This window comes from Talpa occidentalis, unplaced genomic scaffold (assembly GCF_014898055.3).
Source record: "Talpa occidentalis isolate TD23 unplaced genomic scaffold, MPIMG_talOcc4v2.1 talOcc4.8, whole genome shotgun sequence".
Taxonomy (NCBI): Eukaryota; Metazoa; Chordata; class Mammalia; order Eulipotyphla; family Talpidae; genus Talpa; species Talpa occidentalis.
In genome coordinates, this window is record NW_023605194.1 from 15,578,908 (window position 1) to 15,596,121 (window position 17,214).

At 44.0% G+C, this 17,214-nt stretch overlaps 1 protein-coding gene across 5 annotated transcripts in view; it reads left to right on the forward strand.

The window, feature by feature from the left end:
• The first annotated feature begins 3,455 nt into the window (after positions 1-3,455).
• The window catches only part of SORCS1 (sortilin related VPS10 domain containing receptor 1), a 464,079-nt gene continuing 450,320 nt past the window's right edge, over positions 3,456-17,214 (forward strand). For 4 of the 5 annotated variants that reach the window (XM_054689905.1, XM_054689903.1, XM_054689902.1 and 1 more), the window contains exon 1: positions 3,456-4,193. In XM_054689905.1, the coding sequence (XP_054545880.1) occupies positions 3,636-4,193 (558 nt within the window). In that variant the 5' untranslated portion in view covers positions 3,456-3,635. The remainder of the gene's footprint in view (positions 4,194-17,214) is intronic. The other variant, XM_037497970.2, reaches the window with a different exon arrangement.

A 17,214-nucleotide genomic window follows, 5' to 3' on the forward strand; every position in this document is an offset into this window, starting at 1 on the left:
AGAATTGCCAGGTGGAACTGAGGAACTGGCAGGGCCCAGCTCACGCCGGCCTGAACGGCCTTGGTAAGGAACTGTGGGCTTCATTCTACTTGCTATGCTAAGTCAGGGCAGAGCTTTAAATTGTGGCAAGAATGATAATTTTTAAATGTTTCAAAGACCATTTTTGCACTTTTTTGATTACTAATCAGCATGTGGTTCCAAAATGTTCCTATTCTCTCTTTGTTGCATTCTGTTTCTCTCTCTCTCTCTCTCTCTCTCTCTCTCTATATATATATATATATATATATATATATATATCAGTAATTAAATATTAGCAAGGCTAGTATTCTTTCTGCACACAATGTGGTATCACCTTGTGCTGTCATTTAGGCACTTGTACCCCACTTTGGAGATGACAATGTGGAGGAGGGAGTAGGAGACCAGTAAGGAGGCTGTTGTGTGTCCAGATGAAGAATGATAGAGAATTAGACCAAGTGCAGGCCTATTTTTATATGTACATGAAAAGATTTCTTATTGGAATTGCAAATCTGTGCTCTCTACTGACCTTTGGTTTTAACTATTTTCCTAATAAATGGCCCATTCTTAATGCATTATACTAATAAAACCTGTTGGGTTGCTTTGTGAGATGTTGAATTGAAAACACTTCGAACTAGACTAGCCCACTTTCCTCCATGATTAGCCTATTTCTTAAAGTTTTCTGGAAAAGGAAGATAATTTAGGAAATTACTGGTAATTTCTGTTTCTGCTTGTTGACAAAAGTCAATGGGGATCAGAACCCTAAGAAATCAAGCAAATTCATCCAAAAAATATTAAGAGCAAATTGTATCCACATCTGTGCAACCTTTTCCTCAAATGGATTATTAAATGCAGACATTAAAAATAGTGTCTGCCCTCTGAATTCTCAGCAAATGGACTGCAAATGCTCTCACATTAAAAGGATCACTGTAATAGGTGTTTTAAAAGAGTGGAGCTATAACTCTTTGGAGAGGTAAAATCAGCTCTACTTGCACAAATTCTTTAGAAAGAACTTAAATTTGAAACCAAAACTATCTAAGTTTTGGTATGGTGAAACAATTGAAATCCATTCATTTCTTCCTTTCCATTTTGCTTTTTCCAGTCTTACTTTTGGTTGGAAATTATTTGGGATTCTGACTCTTTAATCTGGGTTTACCTTTCTTAGAGGAATTTTCACACAGTGCTCCAGGTTGGAAAGGTTTGAGAGGGCAGAGAAAGAAGGCATTAGGCAAGCGACCCTGCCAAGCTCAGAAATTCTTTCTAAAGGAGGAAAACATTGCTCTGGGCTTTGACAAAGAACCCTTGCAATTTGGGGAGGTAGGAAGACTCCTGGCTTCCCTCTCATCCTCCTAGAAACCTTACCTGCCGGGTTCTCTTCCTTCATTAGGAGGGGTGCTGTGAAAGAGCAGTCTTTTTCTCCCTAAAGACAAACAAAACACTCCCATCCTTTTGTACTCATATTTAATGATCTAACGCTCCTTCTCTGAGGTCCCACCTCAAATTAGTGATAGAACATCCAGCACAAACTTGAAGTTTGCACTTTATTTTTTTTAAAGATTCATTTATTTATGATTACAAGAACTGGGGTACAGGCCAGAGGTGTGGGAGGTGAGAGGATTCACCAGACACAGAGCGGGGAAGAGAACAGGCAGATAGACTGACTGAGGGGAGCAGCGGGCAAGTCAGGAGAGGTCTGCTGCACCATGTGGGTAGCTCCCGGGCCTGGGATTGAACTCACGCCACAGAAGCTGCGGACAGCTTCACAGCACTGCGCTCAACCCCTTGCACCACCAGAGAGGCCCCGAAGTTTGCACTGTAGATTGGGCAAAAGAACAATCATTTAAGTTCATTAGATAAATTAATTTTTTGAAACACAATTCTGGATTGGATTGGTATAAGAGAAATTCCTCTTGGACAGCATTAAACATTAGATCATTAATTGAAGAGTACTTACAACATGCTACTTTCAAGTTGGCCACTCCGCAAACTCAGAATGCAGGTTTTTCAGTGCCATTACCTTGGCAAGCGTGAACATGAGCCAAAATGTTATTGGAAACCAGAAATTGTACTATTTTGTTGCACGTTCATGTATTCAATCAGCAAATATTTAGGAAGTAATTGAGTAGTTACTATGTGATAAGGAAGTGTTGTAGGTACATGAGGCCTGCAAGGAAATCTGAAGATATTTCAAGCCTTAGAAGCAAATTTTCTATTTGAAAAAGGCTGGGATTTTGAGAATTTCTTTGTGATTTTCAAAGCCCATTCACCTGCTATAAATCTTCATCTGAACTTTTGAACAGTAGCAGGGGAGCTGGGCTGAGCAGACATTATAATCATACAATTATAGAATTTTAGGAGTGGAAGAGATTTTAAAGGTCAGCTAATGCAACCATTTAATTTTAAAGCATAGGAAGCTGTGAGCTTGTTCCTCCTCTGAGGTCCCAGCTCAAACTGGTGAAAGAGGATGCAGCACAAACTTGAAGCTTGCTAATAAGAATCTTAAGGCATGCCTTTGAAGCTCTGGGCCAGGCTCAAATGACACAGGAGAAACAAAGCCCCAAGCCTTCTTTCCTTTAAACATATTAAGTATAACAGACTCACAAGGAATATTTATGGGATTCATGATTGACAGATTTCCTACCACATAGACCACTGTGTCAACAACTGAGGGCAAACTCATTGCAGGGAGCTCACAATTTGGTTTTGCTGTCCTCAGTGAGTTTATAGTCTGATATTTTCTCATATTTTGGAGTCTCGAGATATTTGCCCACAAAAAGTGGGGAGGTGGGGTTCAAATACAGTGATTGTTTTAGGAGGAAACAGGAAAGCTGAAAAATGATGGGAAAATCCCCCCAGCTGCCCCCCTCCCCGTGGTCATTTAATTCCATCAGACTCTGCAGATTCGGCCACACAGAGTCTGCTCAAGATAAGGTCAAGATGCCAACTCACAGAGGCCAAGAGCGAAAATGCAGGAGCCCACCCGTCCCTACCTTCAACACTGGAAAAGACCAGGAGATTAAAATAAAAACCAACGAAAACCCAAGACCGAAACCGCCACAGAGACGGGCTGGAACCACAGCACGGGAATAGGAAGTCCCCGAGCCAGTGCCCACTGCGCGCGCCGCGAGCTGGACGCCCCCCCGGGAGGGGCGCGCTGGCGCATCGGGGAGCCCCGCGGCCGCGGGGGCGCACGGCGCGCGGCGGCGAGGAGCTGACGGCGGCCGCGCGGACGAGCCCAAGGGGAGGGTCGGCGGCGCCTCCCGTCCCCGCAGCCGCCCGCGCTCCGCCAGCTCGGGAGTGGGACGCGGCGCCGGGAGCCCCGGCAGCGCCGCCCGCCCCCCCGCGCGCCCGCCCGCGCGCCGCGCCCGCTCCGCCCGTGACTTCAGTTCGGCTCCACCCCCGCGTGGCCGCGTCTCGCTCGGTCCGAACCCGCGCTCGGCACTAGCCCGGCCCCGGCGAGCGCCCGCCACCTGCCCGGCGCCGCCCGCGCCCGCCCCCGCCGCGCCTCAACTTGGATGGAGTTGGGGTCCTGAGCGCCCGCCGCCTGCAGCCGGCCGAGGAGAGCCCCGCGCCGCCGCCTCGGGTCCGGGACCCCCGCTCCGCTGCTCTTCGCTCCCGCGATGGGAAAAGTTGGCGCCGCCGGCGGCTCCTCAGCCCGCCTGAGCGCGCTCCTCGCCGGCGCGGGGCTCCTGGTCCTCTGCGCCCCGGGCGCGGGCGGCGGCGGCTCCTGCTGCCCCCGACTGCGCCGCGGCTCGCCCCCAGCCTGGGTTCCGACCCCAGGGGGCTTCTCCCAGCAGGGGCCGCGAGGCAGGGCTGCTGCCACGCCCCTGCCCCTGCCGGGGCGCCCCCTGTTCGCCGTGGCCCCGGGAGACCGGGCGCTCTCCCTGGAGCGGGCCCGGGGCACCGGGGCCGCCGCGGCGGCTGCTCCGCGCTCGGGCCGGAGGAGACGGAGCGGAGCGGACGAGGAGCCTGCGGAGAGGCGCGAGGCTGCGAGCAGAAGCCCCCGGGGAGCGCTGAGGGATGGGGGGCCGCAGAAGCCCGGGACTCCGGAGCGGGACCCGGACAAAGCCACGCGCTTCCGCACGGAGGAGCTGAGACTGACCAGCACCACGTTCGCGCTGACCGGCGACTCCTCGCACAACCAAGCCATGGTCCACTGGTCTGGCCACAACAGCAGCGTGAGTAGAACAGAACTGGGGGGCCCAGGGGTGCACGGTGGAAAGGGTTAAGGCCGCTCCGGGATCTGATGGAGAATTTGGAGACAGGGCTTTCTGGGTTTGAAAAGATGCCATAAACTCAAGTCCTCCTGGCGCACCTCCCTTAGGCGTTATGTGACCTACGTGGGGAGCAGTGCCCCCTCCCCCCACCACCCCCTGAGTCCTCGCCAAACCTTAAGGCTGCAAACAGCAGGCAAATTTCTGCTTCCCCGCATCTTCGGTCGCATCGGTGTAGTTGTGCCTGAAGCCCAGGCAAGCGGGGGGAGGGGGGGTCAAAGTCTTCCCAATGCGCAGGAGGTGAAGGGGTTAAATATCCAGGCTGGCTCACATTCCCCCAAGTGACTTTCCCCTTACTTGGGAGACTTACAGTTGAGCTCGAGTAAGATCAAGAAGACTTTATTTGTGGGCTTTTAATTTTATTTTTTATGTAGAGCTCCTAACCCCTTCTTCCTCACAAGAGAGGAGAAATCCTCGGACTGTCAGGTGCCCTTAATGTATTCTCCTTCTCTGGGAAGCTCGTGGACGCAAGTTTCGGGACAGGAACTCTCCTGCGTCCTCTAACAGCCCCCGTCAGTGTGGTGCGAGCTGGTGCTTTCCAGCCTGTGAATGAGTGGTTGTTCTCTGGCATGGTCGGTCCCAGGAAGAGGAGCTACATCCCAGTGACAACAACTCCCTGTTCTCCCCCATGGCCAGACCCCCTTCAGTGAAGAGCACAAACACCCACTTAGCCCTCCCTTTAGGAAGGGAGGTGGGGGCTTTCTGGGGTCCAGGAGGCTGACACTGGACCGTGGGGGAGGGAGCAAGTTCATGAGCTTTGGCCACAACAGGGAATGTTGCAGGTTTTTGGAAAAACCTGAAAGTGTGGAATGGGAGGTAGTTATTCCAGTTTAAACAGCACCTGGAAACTTGAATGAGCAGAAAGAGTAAGGAAACAGCTTTGATGGTTAACAGCTGAAGATGATTTAAGAGTGACGATTTCTGCAGGTTGCTGTTAGGTAGACAAAAAGAAGGTTAAAAATAAAAATACAGGGATGGGTGGAATGAAACAAATATCCAAGTTCCAGCTTCCCTGGGGTTAAGGAGATCGTTGAGTTTGTGGCATGCACAGTCTATAGAGCCCGGTAGCTTTGAAGGTGTTTTCCGTGTGATGTAATTGCTAGAAACCTTCCCAGGGAAGTGCCACTTTAGAGATTTGTGCTCCTTGTCAGCTTTTTAATGAAAGTTGTGAACATTTTAACTTAATAGTCTGTCATTATGGATTTCTTGTGTATGTGGATATAAAATAGAAATATAGTAAAGTAAATCCTGGTAAATAATACTTTGCATTGGTTGTCTGTCTTGAGAGAATTAGCAGTATTTTCCCTATAGTACAGCCTTCATGCCCCGGGCTATGGTTTTATATGTTTCTCATATAAATTATTTTAATCAAATAATTGAAGTCATCATATTTTTCATTCAAGTTCTGGAGACCCCTGGACTCATGCCTTACCTTCATTTTCATAGCTTTCATATCATAACCTCGAAACTTAACCTCTCCCAATTGAACTTGAATCTTAAAATCAGTTGGCTAACTGACACACTGATGTAGGTGAGTCACTCAATGCTTCTGACTTTAAAGGGAGATTTTAAACACATCAGATGTGTTAGGGCTTATTGTATCAAGAAGTAAGGCTTTGGACTCAAAATATTTTTGACTTTTAATGTCATTTAAGCTATAAAATAGCACTCACCCATTAGACCTCTACTTGAGTTCATCTCTTGAAAGATCTTGGAAAGAGCAAGAAAACAGGAGTACATCTTTGGCAAATTTAAAACTCCATTTAAGAAATGGCGCCAAGCACTGCCAGCCTTTCTTTCTTTTTTTTTTTTTAAATGGTGCTTATAAGCTCAGTAGGGTTTATTGAGGTCAGGACTGGATGGGTGACATGCAGGGAACTCTGAGATAATGTAGGGAATAATCCAGGTGGTGCATGTCCAAGATTTGAGCACTCAAATCATGTTAACTAATGAGGTTTCTAACCTCCAAGTCTCATATTCTATTGCTATAAGGACACCTGGCTTCCCATCCCTGCCCTTTATATATACAATTTTTAATTTTTTTGGTGTATCAGTGTAATAATGATAGAGGAAGAAAAACAGTCTATATCTAGGTCCTCCAAGCAGAGCTGGCAAGGACTCATAGGACAAAGTTTAAAATATTGTTGTAAAAGAAAGGAAAGCAGAAACTTTTCAGGTCAACTTGGTGGCATAAGAAGCAGAATAGTGAGCAGAGTTCTAGTTCTGCTGATTTGTGGTTGGATCTTGGCTCTGAGCTTGAATCTCTTGTCTCTGGAATGGGGGCAGTGCCTGCTGGATTCTTTTCAGAGACTTTCCTGGAGGATGCTTATAAGAGAGCATGAGGCTGTGAAGTACCTACACCTGTTTGGAGCTCTGGGCTCATATCTCTTCACTTGCCCCCAGAATGAGAAAACCACTAACCTAAACCCAAAGACAAGAGGAGTGGCTCTGCTTGTGTTCACATTTGCATGCCTTCCAATCCACAGCCCAAGCCACTCAGTGCAATCCTCTGAACCTGTCTCACCTTCATCTAAAAGCTTTTGCTAAGTAGGGCTTCTGATTACAATAACACCTGCATTAAAGGTGTAAATGTATGATAATTACAGGCTGCCTGTCAGACTTGTGAGGGATTCTGGATGGTTCTCTCACCTCCTTCCCTTCTCCTTCCTGCCCCCTCCACTGCTGGGCTTGTACAGTTGTGTAGACATGAGTGCGCTGCCTCCTCCGTGGGTGGGATGTGATTCCTCTCTACTGCAGTCTAGCTTGATGGAAACTGTTGCTAGAGTTGGTGGAACACCTGGGGGGATCTTTTGGCATGAAAGGTGCTGGGTATGAATCATTTGTCATGAGCTTAGTGTCTTAAGCAAGAACATATTGTTCCTACCCTACTCATCTGAGGCATGCTGAGCCCTGATCTAAATTTATATAGTAATCCTTAGTTTGTTAAAATATATATTTGTCTACATATGCATGTGTGGTGGGCATGGGTTTATTCTTTATTTCCAAGGAATTTCAAAGTGCTACACTCATTCATCCTTACAAAATCTTTGTTAGGTAACAGGTAGGTGGAAACTGTTAATATTTTTTTTTCAAATTTTTATGCGGGAGTCAATTTGAATATTTCAGTTACCACCTTGTCCCTTTGTCACTGGAAAGTGTGCTATAAGATTTAACAGAGGCTTTTAATTGACATATTCTGTTGCCGTTGTATTTTTAATATTGTATTTGTCATAGAGTATGATGGTCTGCTTGATTATTTTCTGTACTTCCTTTAGTTGTTCTGGGTCTTGACGTTCGCCATCCACCTTAGTGAATAAACTGAGTCCCGACGTGGGTTTGGTTTTGGAATAGATGCTTTAAATTCGTTATTTACATATTTTTTGCTAAAATGTTGTAGTAGATCTTACTGTTGCTATTACACAGATGAGGAAACTGAGACTCCTGAAGGCTGTGTGGCTTGCCAAGAGGATACAAAAGTTTAGTAGCAAAGCAGAGACTGACACTCAGGGAGATCTGACTCCAAAACTCCACAGAATGGTGTGTCCTAAGCCTGGAAAACACGAGTCTTTTGGAATCTGTATTTTAAGTAAGTCTATCTAGGGTAGATTTCAGATTATGGTGGAGAAGGGCATATTCTTAACTGGAATCTGCATCTCCCTATGGAAAAGCAGGGACTTTACCATGTGCCTGTCATATCACACCTTTACCTTAAGTAGTGATTTGGTGGTTCTCGTCCACCCACTTCTTCATGATTCTCAGACATGAAATCTGCACCGGGTGATTCACTGAGTACGCGGATCTAGTATTCTTCAGGAATGGGTTCTTTTTCTTAGTTAACTACAAATTTGATTTTAAAGAGAAGTAGAATATGGACATCTGATTTGGTATACATTTTGACAGTCAGGTTTTTTTATAAGTAAAATTATGAAATATTTTTGTTTAGCACACCTACCTAATTCTTTCTCTGCTCAGTCTTCTCTGCAATTAGCAGATTTATTAATGTGGTGTGGCATGCAAGGCAGTAGTTTAGAAGCACAGAGGTTTGAGTTTGAATATTAGCTGTCCTGCTTAACAACACTTTATCTTGAGCAAGACACTTAAATTCTTTGGACTTTGATTTTCTCAGCTATGATAAGGGGGTGGTAGGTCTTTTTGAGCCATTTCTGAAGATTTGACAACATGTGTACCAGTTGATGGTATGTAGTAAGTGCTCAATAAATGCTGCTTATTTTAGTTCAAGAACTAATTCTATAATGGGAACTAAGGATCCTGGATTATAGTTCTAATCAAAAATTAGGTTTGTAGTTATAGCCTGTTAAAATTTTATGGTCTCAATTTCATCCACTGTAAAATTACACTAATAGATTAGAACATTACTGAAATCCCTTAAAGGGTGAGATTATTTTAATAGTTTGTTCAAACTAGGTATTGTGCACCTGCTATATTTAAGTGAAGTATAGCGATAGTGTTGGGGTTATAGAAATGACACAAAGAGCTGTAAACTTGGATCTATAAGTGAACAAACCTTTTATTTCAGATTCCTCCCTTTTCCCATGACTTGTATGCATATTTATTTATAAGAAATCAAGACTTTGAGATCCTGCATACATTCATTTCAATGCGGATTTGTAGCAAGACATGATTTATTAGATTCATTGTATCATGTCTTTATGCTAAGGAATTACCATCTTTGAACAAAAATAAATTACTTAATGTGAAGTTGGAAAGTACGCATCTCAATATATTTAATGGACTTTTCTAGAGTCAAATGACATGAGTGTTGGCTCTGGATACCATATCCACATCCTTTTAAAGAGAACCCCAAAATGTTACAGACTAGAGTAGGCAAGCTGATGGAACTATCTCATTTACTTAAGAGAATAATAATTGCTCATATTTGGCAACCTCAGTTGTCATGTGGCAACATCATGCTAAGAATCTTACACAAGTGATCACATTGACTTTTAATTATACGAATATGTATTGACACCTAATCAGGCATTGATGATAGATAGGGGTATCTGTGGAGCCATGCACAAAGGTGAAAAGAATATCTGCCTTCAGAGCACTTTGTTTCTTCTATGCAAATAATCCTCTGAAGAGGCAGCAGAAGGTAATGGTCCTCCCACAGCAAAGATGCTGCCACAGGCCAGGAAGGGGTGGCCATCTTTTGGCTGGGGCAGTCTTTAGGGTCTACTGCAGGGCAGTAGTGGAAATGTAGAGAAACTGTTAGTTAAGATATGACATTATTGCAAAGATTTTTTCAGCTGATTGGAAAAAGTGAGTGTGAGTGTGAGTGAAGTTAGGGAGTAGCGATGCAAAAGTTTCCATGTATATCCAGGAATGAACCCTTGTTGAATGTCATCTATGTTTAACTGAAGTTTTAACCTGAGAAATAGTTTTACAAATAAGATTTAAGCCAAAAAATACACATCCATCTTCTCATGAGTTTGGGTGTCTTCCAAGACCAAAAAGTAATAAGAACTTGTACAGTCACTTAAAGACTTGTCTGCTCTTATTTGCACATTAAATCTTAACTGGAGTCATCATAGTTTCATTTTTACCTTTACACTTTCCACACAGCTTTCACAAAAGGACTTTCTTCTGTTTAGGTTCTTGGTCAGAAATATCACTGGCCAAGCTGTCTGGAGGGCAGACTATTTGATTCCCTGCCAGCTTATGTTGAGTTCCTAAACATATGTAAAATATTTGTAAATATTTGGCCTGTCTTTGTATATGTCTCAATTACCATCCTACATCTCTGGCTAGAAAGTGTGGAGCATGCTTCTGTGTGTCCCATGCGGGAAACTAGCCAAGCAGTGTCCCTGCCCTGGCCAATGAGGGTAGCAGAGGAGAGGACTGATCCTTGAGGTGAAAATGAAGCTTCAAGAGAGTGTAATGGTTCCTCTGGGGAAGCCACAGTGCTGGGGGTAGAGGGAGTGCATAGGATATAGTCCAGTGGCTGGCAAGAAATAAAGGAAGAGTCTTACTGTGCACGGTTTACAAGGAAAGACCAAAACCTATTCTAAATGTAGGTAGGAAAGCAAACAAGGACACAAATGCCCTCTAGGATATCCCACATGAAATTTTAGACATATATGATATTGTATCTGTTTTGCTAGCACTCCTGAATGTCCTTATACTACTTTACATCTTCCTCGACCCTTTTCCTTTGCAAAATGCTTCTGTTCTCATTGATTAGAAGTCTGCTTCCATCACCTCTGTTTTATTGTCTCCAATATCCTATATAGGGAAGACAGATGGCATCTACATTTCTCAAAAAGGGAAACCAAGGCATTGCTATTAAGCAGGTCAGTTAGTGGAAGAAGAGGGTCAAAAATGTTTTGTTCACTGGAAGTGGGTTGGGTGGTTTGGCCAAATGCTTGCTTTGCACAGGTGGAGATGGTACGTGCTGAAGCCTGGACCACAGTGTGCCCAAAGCCTGTGTACTGCACACACTGAGTTTGTGCGGAAAAGGTGTCGATGCTGGAGGTATAGCTCCTGAGTTCTACACTCAGCCACTCATGTTATTTGTCCTAGGTTTCAGAGCAAATAAACTCATCCAGCGTCATGCTCTTGGCATTGTCTAAACCTTTAAAAAGAGAGATGATGGGACTTTCTGCAAATGAAGTCTTTTGCATTAATCTATACACCATATGTGCCCCACTGTTAATAGACTAGAGAGATGATATTACTGAGGACTGGGCCAGTCACAGCATGGGGTCTCATGCAGGGGTAATCTAGTTTAATATAACATTGAATGTGGTCTCTATCAAGGGGATCAGGAATGTGAACATTGGGGGCAGCAGTAGTCAAACTGAAGTGAGCCTATGGATTCTGCAGGCTCAAGGATTATAATTGACTTAGTGCCCGCTGCCTTTTCTACTACTAACCTCTGGGGGTGAGACTGGGGTGGGGGAAGGAAAAAGAAGCAAAGGAGACTTTGCTGAACACTAGGGATAGCTGTGTGTAGCCAGATAAGATACCGATTATACCCGAAGCTTTTCTTAACAATAAAATTACAAAACAGCAATTAAGTGAACAGTACCCCTGGAACTTCATTGTAGATCATCACCACATGGTTCTCTTCATCCTTACTCCACCTTTAGAAAGTAGGTATCATCATTGTTCTAAAGCCACAGATGTCAGGACTTAAAGAACTTGCTCAAGGTCCTCAGCAAGAAGGTCACAGCGATGGCGTTTGATTTTTCCCTTTCTGGTACCATCACCTTTTCTCTTTGACAGTGTAGCCCCTTGGTATGGGTTTATTTCTGGGTTCTTTAGAGGGAAGGCCACATGTCAGTACAGGGGGGTGGCAGAGGAACTGCTGCCAGGAGTGACCCATCTCAGGATTCTGCCTTTCATGTCACCAAGATCCCAGGTCACTGACCTGGTGCCCTTCACCTGGTAGTCAGCTGCTCCGAGATGCAGCTTGATCCAAGCCCACGCCTCCATCTTTTCATTCCATGAGTGACCAGGCTGTGGTTTTTAATTTATGTTGTTTTGTTACCCTGATAGCCTGTGTATGCTGTTTGGTTTCTCCCTGCTGGCTAAGGACCCTAGAGTGACAGTGTGGGCAACTTGTAGGCTTTTACAAGAAAGTGCTAATAAGAATCATGTTATCAGACAATGAGCTGATCATGTTGTGCTTTGGAGACCAGTGGATTGATGCTGCTAGTCACCTTCCCCTCACTGGAGTAGCGGGGTCTGTTGAGGCACAAAAGCATGGGTCGTACATCCTTCTGCTCCAGGGCTGGGGCGGGGGGTTGCAGTAAAAGTAGAAGTATTCCCCTTATCTCAGCACTTCCCACCACACGATCTTCATCGGAATCATGAAAAGCGAGAAAAGGCTTTGACTTGGCTGAATCCTGTTTGTGCCCTTTTTTACCCTGTTTACTGAATTGACAGGAATTCTTAGCTGGGAAGCCATGGTCTCTCCCCTCGGTGTAGGGGAATGCTACTTAGAGTTTGTCCACTACATGTTTTTCTCACCAGTAAAATGGAAATAATAATGCTACACTTTTTTTATATGGTTTCTTGATGTTTGAAGGAGACAATAGTTATAAAAATGCTTAAAGTGGCATCTGGCATGTAGTAGGCAACATTTGGAACCTGTTAAGCCTCTGTAAGGCTTAGTTGTTATTATCATCAATATTTTGTTAGTGTTAATGCAAGCATTAATAATGCTTAATCATGATCTAATAAAAGATATTTGTAATATGTTGCTCATGATATTTCTTCTGTTTCTGCATTTATGTTCTTTTATTATTCTTGTTCCATTTTCTTTTTTTTTAAGTATATATTTTTTTAAAGATTTATTTTTTCATGCATACAAGAACTAGGGCACAGTCCAGATGTATGGAGGGTGAGAGGATTCACCAGAGGCAGTAGGGAGCAGAAAAGGCAACCTGAACGAAATGCACTGATGAGGGGAGCAGCGGGCGAGCCAGGAAAGGCCCACTGTGCCACGTGGGCAGCTCCCTGGCTGGCGGAGGGGAATTGAACTCGAACTCGTGCTGCAGGGGCTGTAAAGAGCCCCACAGCCTGTGTCCCAACCCATTGTGCCACAGGGAGGCCCTTGTTCCATTTTCCTATCATCAGGTCAGGGCTATGTCTGTCTCTCTCTGGCATCCCTGTCCAACATCTTTTAACTTTCTTCACAAACTTGTAATAGCAATTTCTAATGTGTCTGCAAATGCTATGTATCCTACAGTTGAACTCTATTCTGATACTATCTTCCCACAGATAGTACAGATTCTATAGGCTAAGGTCTTAGCCTCAGAAAACTACCACTTGCAAGCCCAGCTTGTCACTGGTGTGTCTACATTGGAGGTTCCAGTGACTCCCTCCTTGGCTTTGCTTGATTCACTAGAGCAACTCACAGAATTTGGAGCAATAATTTATTCACTATATTACTGGCTTATTGTAAGAAGATATAACTTAGGAACATGCAGATGGAAGAGATACCAACAGCCAGGTATGGGGAAAGAATATAGAGCCTAGATACCTCTTTGTGTGTGCCACTTATTCTCAAATCTGCAGGTGTTCATCAACCCAGATGCTCTTGAACCTTGTTCTTTTAGTTATTTTTTTTTGAAGATTATTTATACAAGAACCAGGGTACAGGCCAGAGGCATGGGAGGATGAAAGGATTCACCAGAGACAGAGTAGGGAGCAAAACAGGCAGACGGCTGAAAACACTGCTGAGGGGAGCAGCGGGTGAGACAGGAGAGGTCTGCCATGCCATGTGGGTATCTCCCTGGCTGGCCGGGAATCAAACCCACACTGCAGAGGCTGAGGACAGCTTCACAGTGCTGCGCTCAACCCCTGAGCCACCTGGGAGGCCCCTTTTAGTTATCAATGGAGGCATGTAACTGACACATGACTCATTAAATCACCAGCCATTGACAAGCTACTCAACCTCCAGCTCCTGTGCCCTCCCTAGAGGTCCCCAGGGCAGGACTGAAAATTCCAATTGCCTAATAATATGGTTGATTCTCCAGGCAACCAGCCCCTGTTATTAGGTGGGGTCCAAAACTCACCTCACTAACATAAGAGTTATCACTCTCATCACAGAAAATTTTAAGGTTTTCAGGAGGTCTGTGTAACATATCTTGCTAACTGGATCTTTCCTATTTTATTTGCTATTTCTGTGGGGAAAGCTGACTTTTCATATAGAACAAATAATCCATGACCTTGCCTGGGAGATTTATAGAATAGTCAACCATTAAAAGACTGCTTGTGTAAATATATATATGTATAGTTGGGAAACCTTCCATGAGAAGGTTTCAGGGAGGGAAAAACGGATTAAACAATGGTATAAACATAAGCCCCATGAAGTCAGGGTTGTTACTGATATTTTGTCTATATAGTTCCCCATGTAGATGCTACATCCCTCGAAATATACTTGGATATAGATAGGAATCAATATTTAAAAATATTATATACTATATGATTCCATTTTAATTAAAAAATACAAGAAGGGTATAAGTCAAAATTTTGCCTTGATTATGATAGATGTGGGATTGTTAAGTGCTGTTTTTGTCCATAGTTTGTTGTTGTTCTTTCTCGAGAAACATGCATTGCTTGAGTTATTTTTAAAAGTTATTTGAAAAATGAACAAAACAAAACAAGAAAGAGCAAAATGTGTTTGTGAACTTGGCCTCATTAGAACTGAATTCCAGGCAACTGCAGTAGACAAAGCGCCCACATTCAAGTTGACTGATTTGCTTCCAATCAGTGCTGTTGAGAGTATTGTTGGTGCCTATGGTTCTTGCAAAGCAGCAAGATCACTCTGTTCTCTCCTGAGTAGGGCAGCAGGGGCTACCAGGCTTTGTCTTTATCATCCCTTTTGTTGATGAGAGACAGAGAGTAATCTGGAGGTAATTTCACCAACCCGAATATACCTCTATCATCTGATATCCTGAAGTCCCAACAAAAGAACAAGCTTGGCAATTCAAGGCCCAGGCTTTATCTTAATCTTGGTATCCAGCTCTTCATTGTACATGTGCAGGATGGTGTGAGCATCCCTGTGTGTCACTTCACGTTCACAACAACTTAAGTGCAGAGGTTCGTTTAAATTTCTACTTTTGAAAGTGAAATATTAGATCATTTTGTGAGTCCTGGTAAGGATGTTTACACATGATGAGAGCTGAGTGAAAGAAGGTCCTCAGGCAGAAGAGAGGAAAAACCAAGAGAAAGAGACTGACAATGGAAGCAGAGAGATGGGGAGAGAGAAGGAGAGGGGGCGGGGGGGGGTGGTGAGAGAAATGAGAACATGACAGGTAGGAAGAGACAGGAAATAAGACAGATACTTCACAGGTGAGTTTTAGGAAAGGGAAAGAAAATGAGAGACAGATAGAAAAAGGCAGATAGATGAAGACAGAGGCCTGGAGACATGGAACAAGTAACAGAAGGGGAAGAGATGAAAACAAGAGAGAGAAGTGTCTGTAGGTGGAGGGAACTTTTTTCCAATTCATTAAAATTGCAGAGTAGAGCAGCTTCCTGGCCTGTTCCTTTTCCTGCTCTGGGGACAGTGCTTCTCTGGCCTTTTGCTCTGGGGTTTTTGCACCAAGTCAGATCATGTTGCCAGCAGAGGCAGCCAGTCTTGCATGGGACAAGTGTGAGAGTCATGTGTTGGTTGGCTGGGTGTGGGGTCGAAGGGGAACAGGTAATATTTAGGCATTTTTAAGAATCTCCTGTGAGCGATTTCCTTTGGAAAGTGGGGTTGATGTCCTGGATGGAGGAAAGGCACCTTTTAACATTTCTTTTTATACTACTCTATTCTGTTTTGAATTTTTAACATGAGCATGCATTTTTTTAATAATACAAATCTAAACCGTGTTTTTAAGTGGTTGTTGTGTCAGCAGAGTGCTGAGCCCTGAGAATACAAAGATGAATAAGACCTGATCTTTGCCCTTGAGGGTGCATATTCTGGTGGAAATGGACAGCCACATAAACAGATAAATTGCAATTTAGTGTGATAAGTGCATAATAGCTGTAATAGAGTTTTGTGCAAAGTGCTATGGGAGCAAAGATGAGTGGGGGACAAGTAATTTTGTCTGAGAGTGGGAGGCAAGGTTTTAAAGGGAAGTGACATTTAAGCTGGGTCTTTATACAATATTAGGAATTTTGCAGATGGAACAGCCTGGGCAGGAGAAAAGGTCACTCCTGCCCATTTTAAACTCCCCAAATCTCGGGTGTTGGGTTCATTTTAGATTGTTAGCTCAGTCAACAAGTTGTAACTGGGATAATACTGTCTTTCTTCATCATCTCATTGCTGAAGATATTTGGAACCAAGGCTCACAGTGTGTTTAAGTATGAGATTAGGCTCCTAGTTCAAAATGTCCTATTAAGCACTTGGCCTAAGGTTAGTCAAAGGAATCTGATTTTTCCAAAGGGATAAATTGTCCCCACTGAATCTTTATACACCCACATGACTCACACTCTATGCATATGCATGCGCACAGATGCACAAAGCAATTTTAAAGTATTGCTCTCTTTCCTATCCACAGAAGAATTGGATTAACTAAGCAATGATGGGGATTTCTACTTGGTTATTCTCTTTGTTTCTGCTTCTAAAGAGCTAAAAGTGGGTGTTTATGTCATTTTCTTGAGCATGCATCCCAAATCAATATGGGGAACTGAGTGTATTTGGAGAGTTAGATGGGCACTTAAAATTGCAGTATGATTATTCAAGGCAGTGAGAGCATGCAATAAAGTATTCCATATCAGATATAGACACAACTAGTCATGCTTTCCAAATAGGAGATAGGGCATACAACAATTAAATATAGAGACAATGCCCAAGGAACAAATGTAGCTTTTCGTTGGTTGACTCTTCTTCCTCCTTCTTGTTTACCTTCTAGATAATAAAGAACCAAAGAGGGTAGCTAGTGAAAAAGACATGGCCAGAGATGGAGAGACTGCTCTCAAAACTGGCTGGCCAGCCCATGAATGGTTACAGAGTCATGCCCGTGACTTTGAGCTTCCACTCTTTCCATGCAGATGCCTCTTAACAGAGTGGTTTTGGATAATGTTTAAGGTCCAGATCTGGCTTTGGGATCTTGTGACTGAGCAATTTTTGCCTAGATCTTAGTGCTACTGTAGTGCACTTCCAAGGAAAGAAACCTGAATCTTATGAGATGAGTCTTACCTTCTGTGCCAAGTCCCTCTCCTGGTGCCTCTTTCCAAGCACTGAGCACCTTCTGGTTTGTACTCCAGTATGGTGAGCTCCTTGCAGGCAAGGCAGTCCTTCATTGATTTTGTATACCAGTATTTGGCACATAGGAGGGGCTTAAACACTGAAGCATAAGAGTCATTTTATTGACCTCAATTGACAGGGAAGGGTAAATGTTCAGCATGGAGACACCATAATGATGGCACTGCCTAGATATTTTTCATTGCATGTTTCGTAAAATATAAA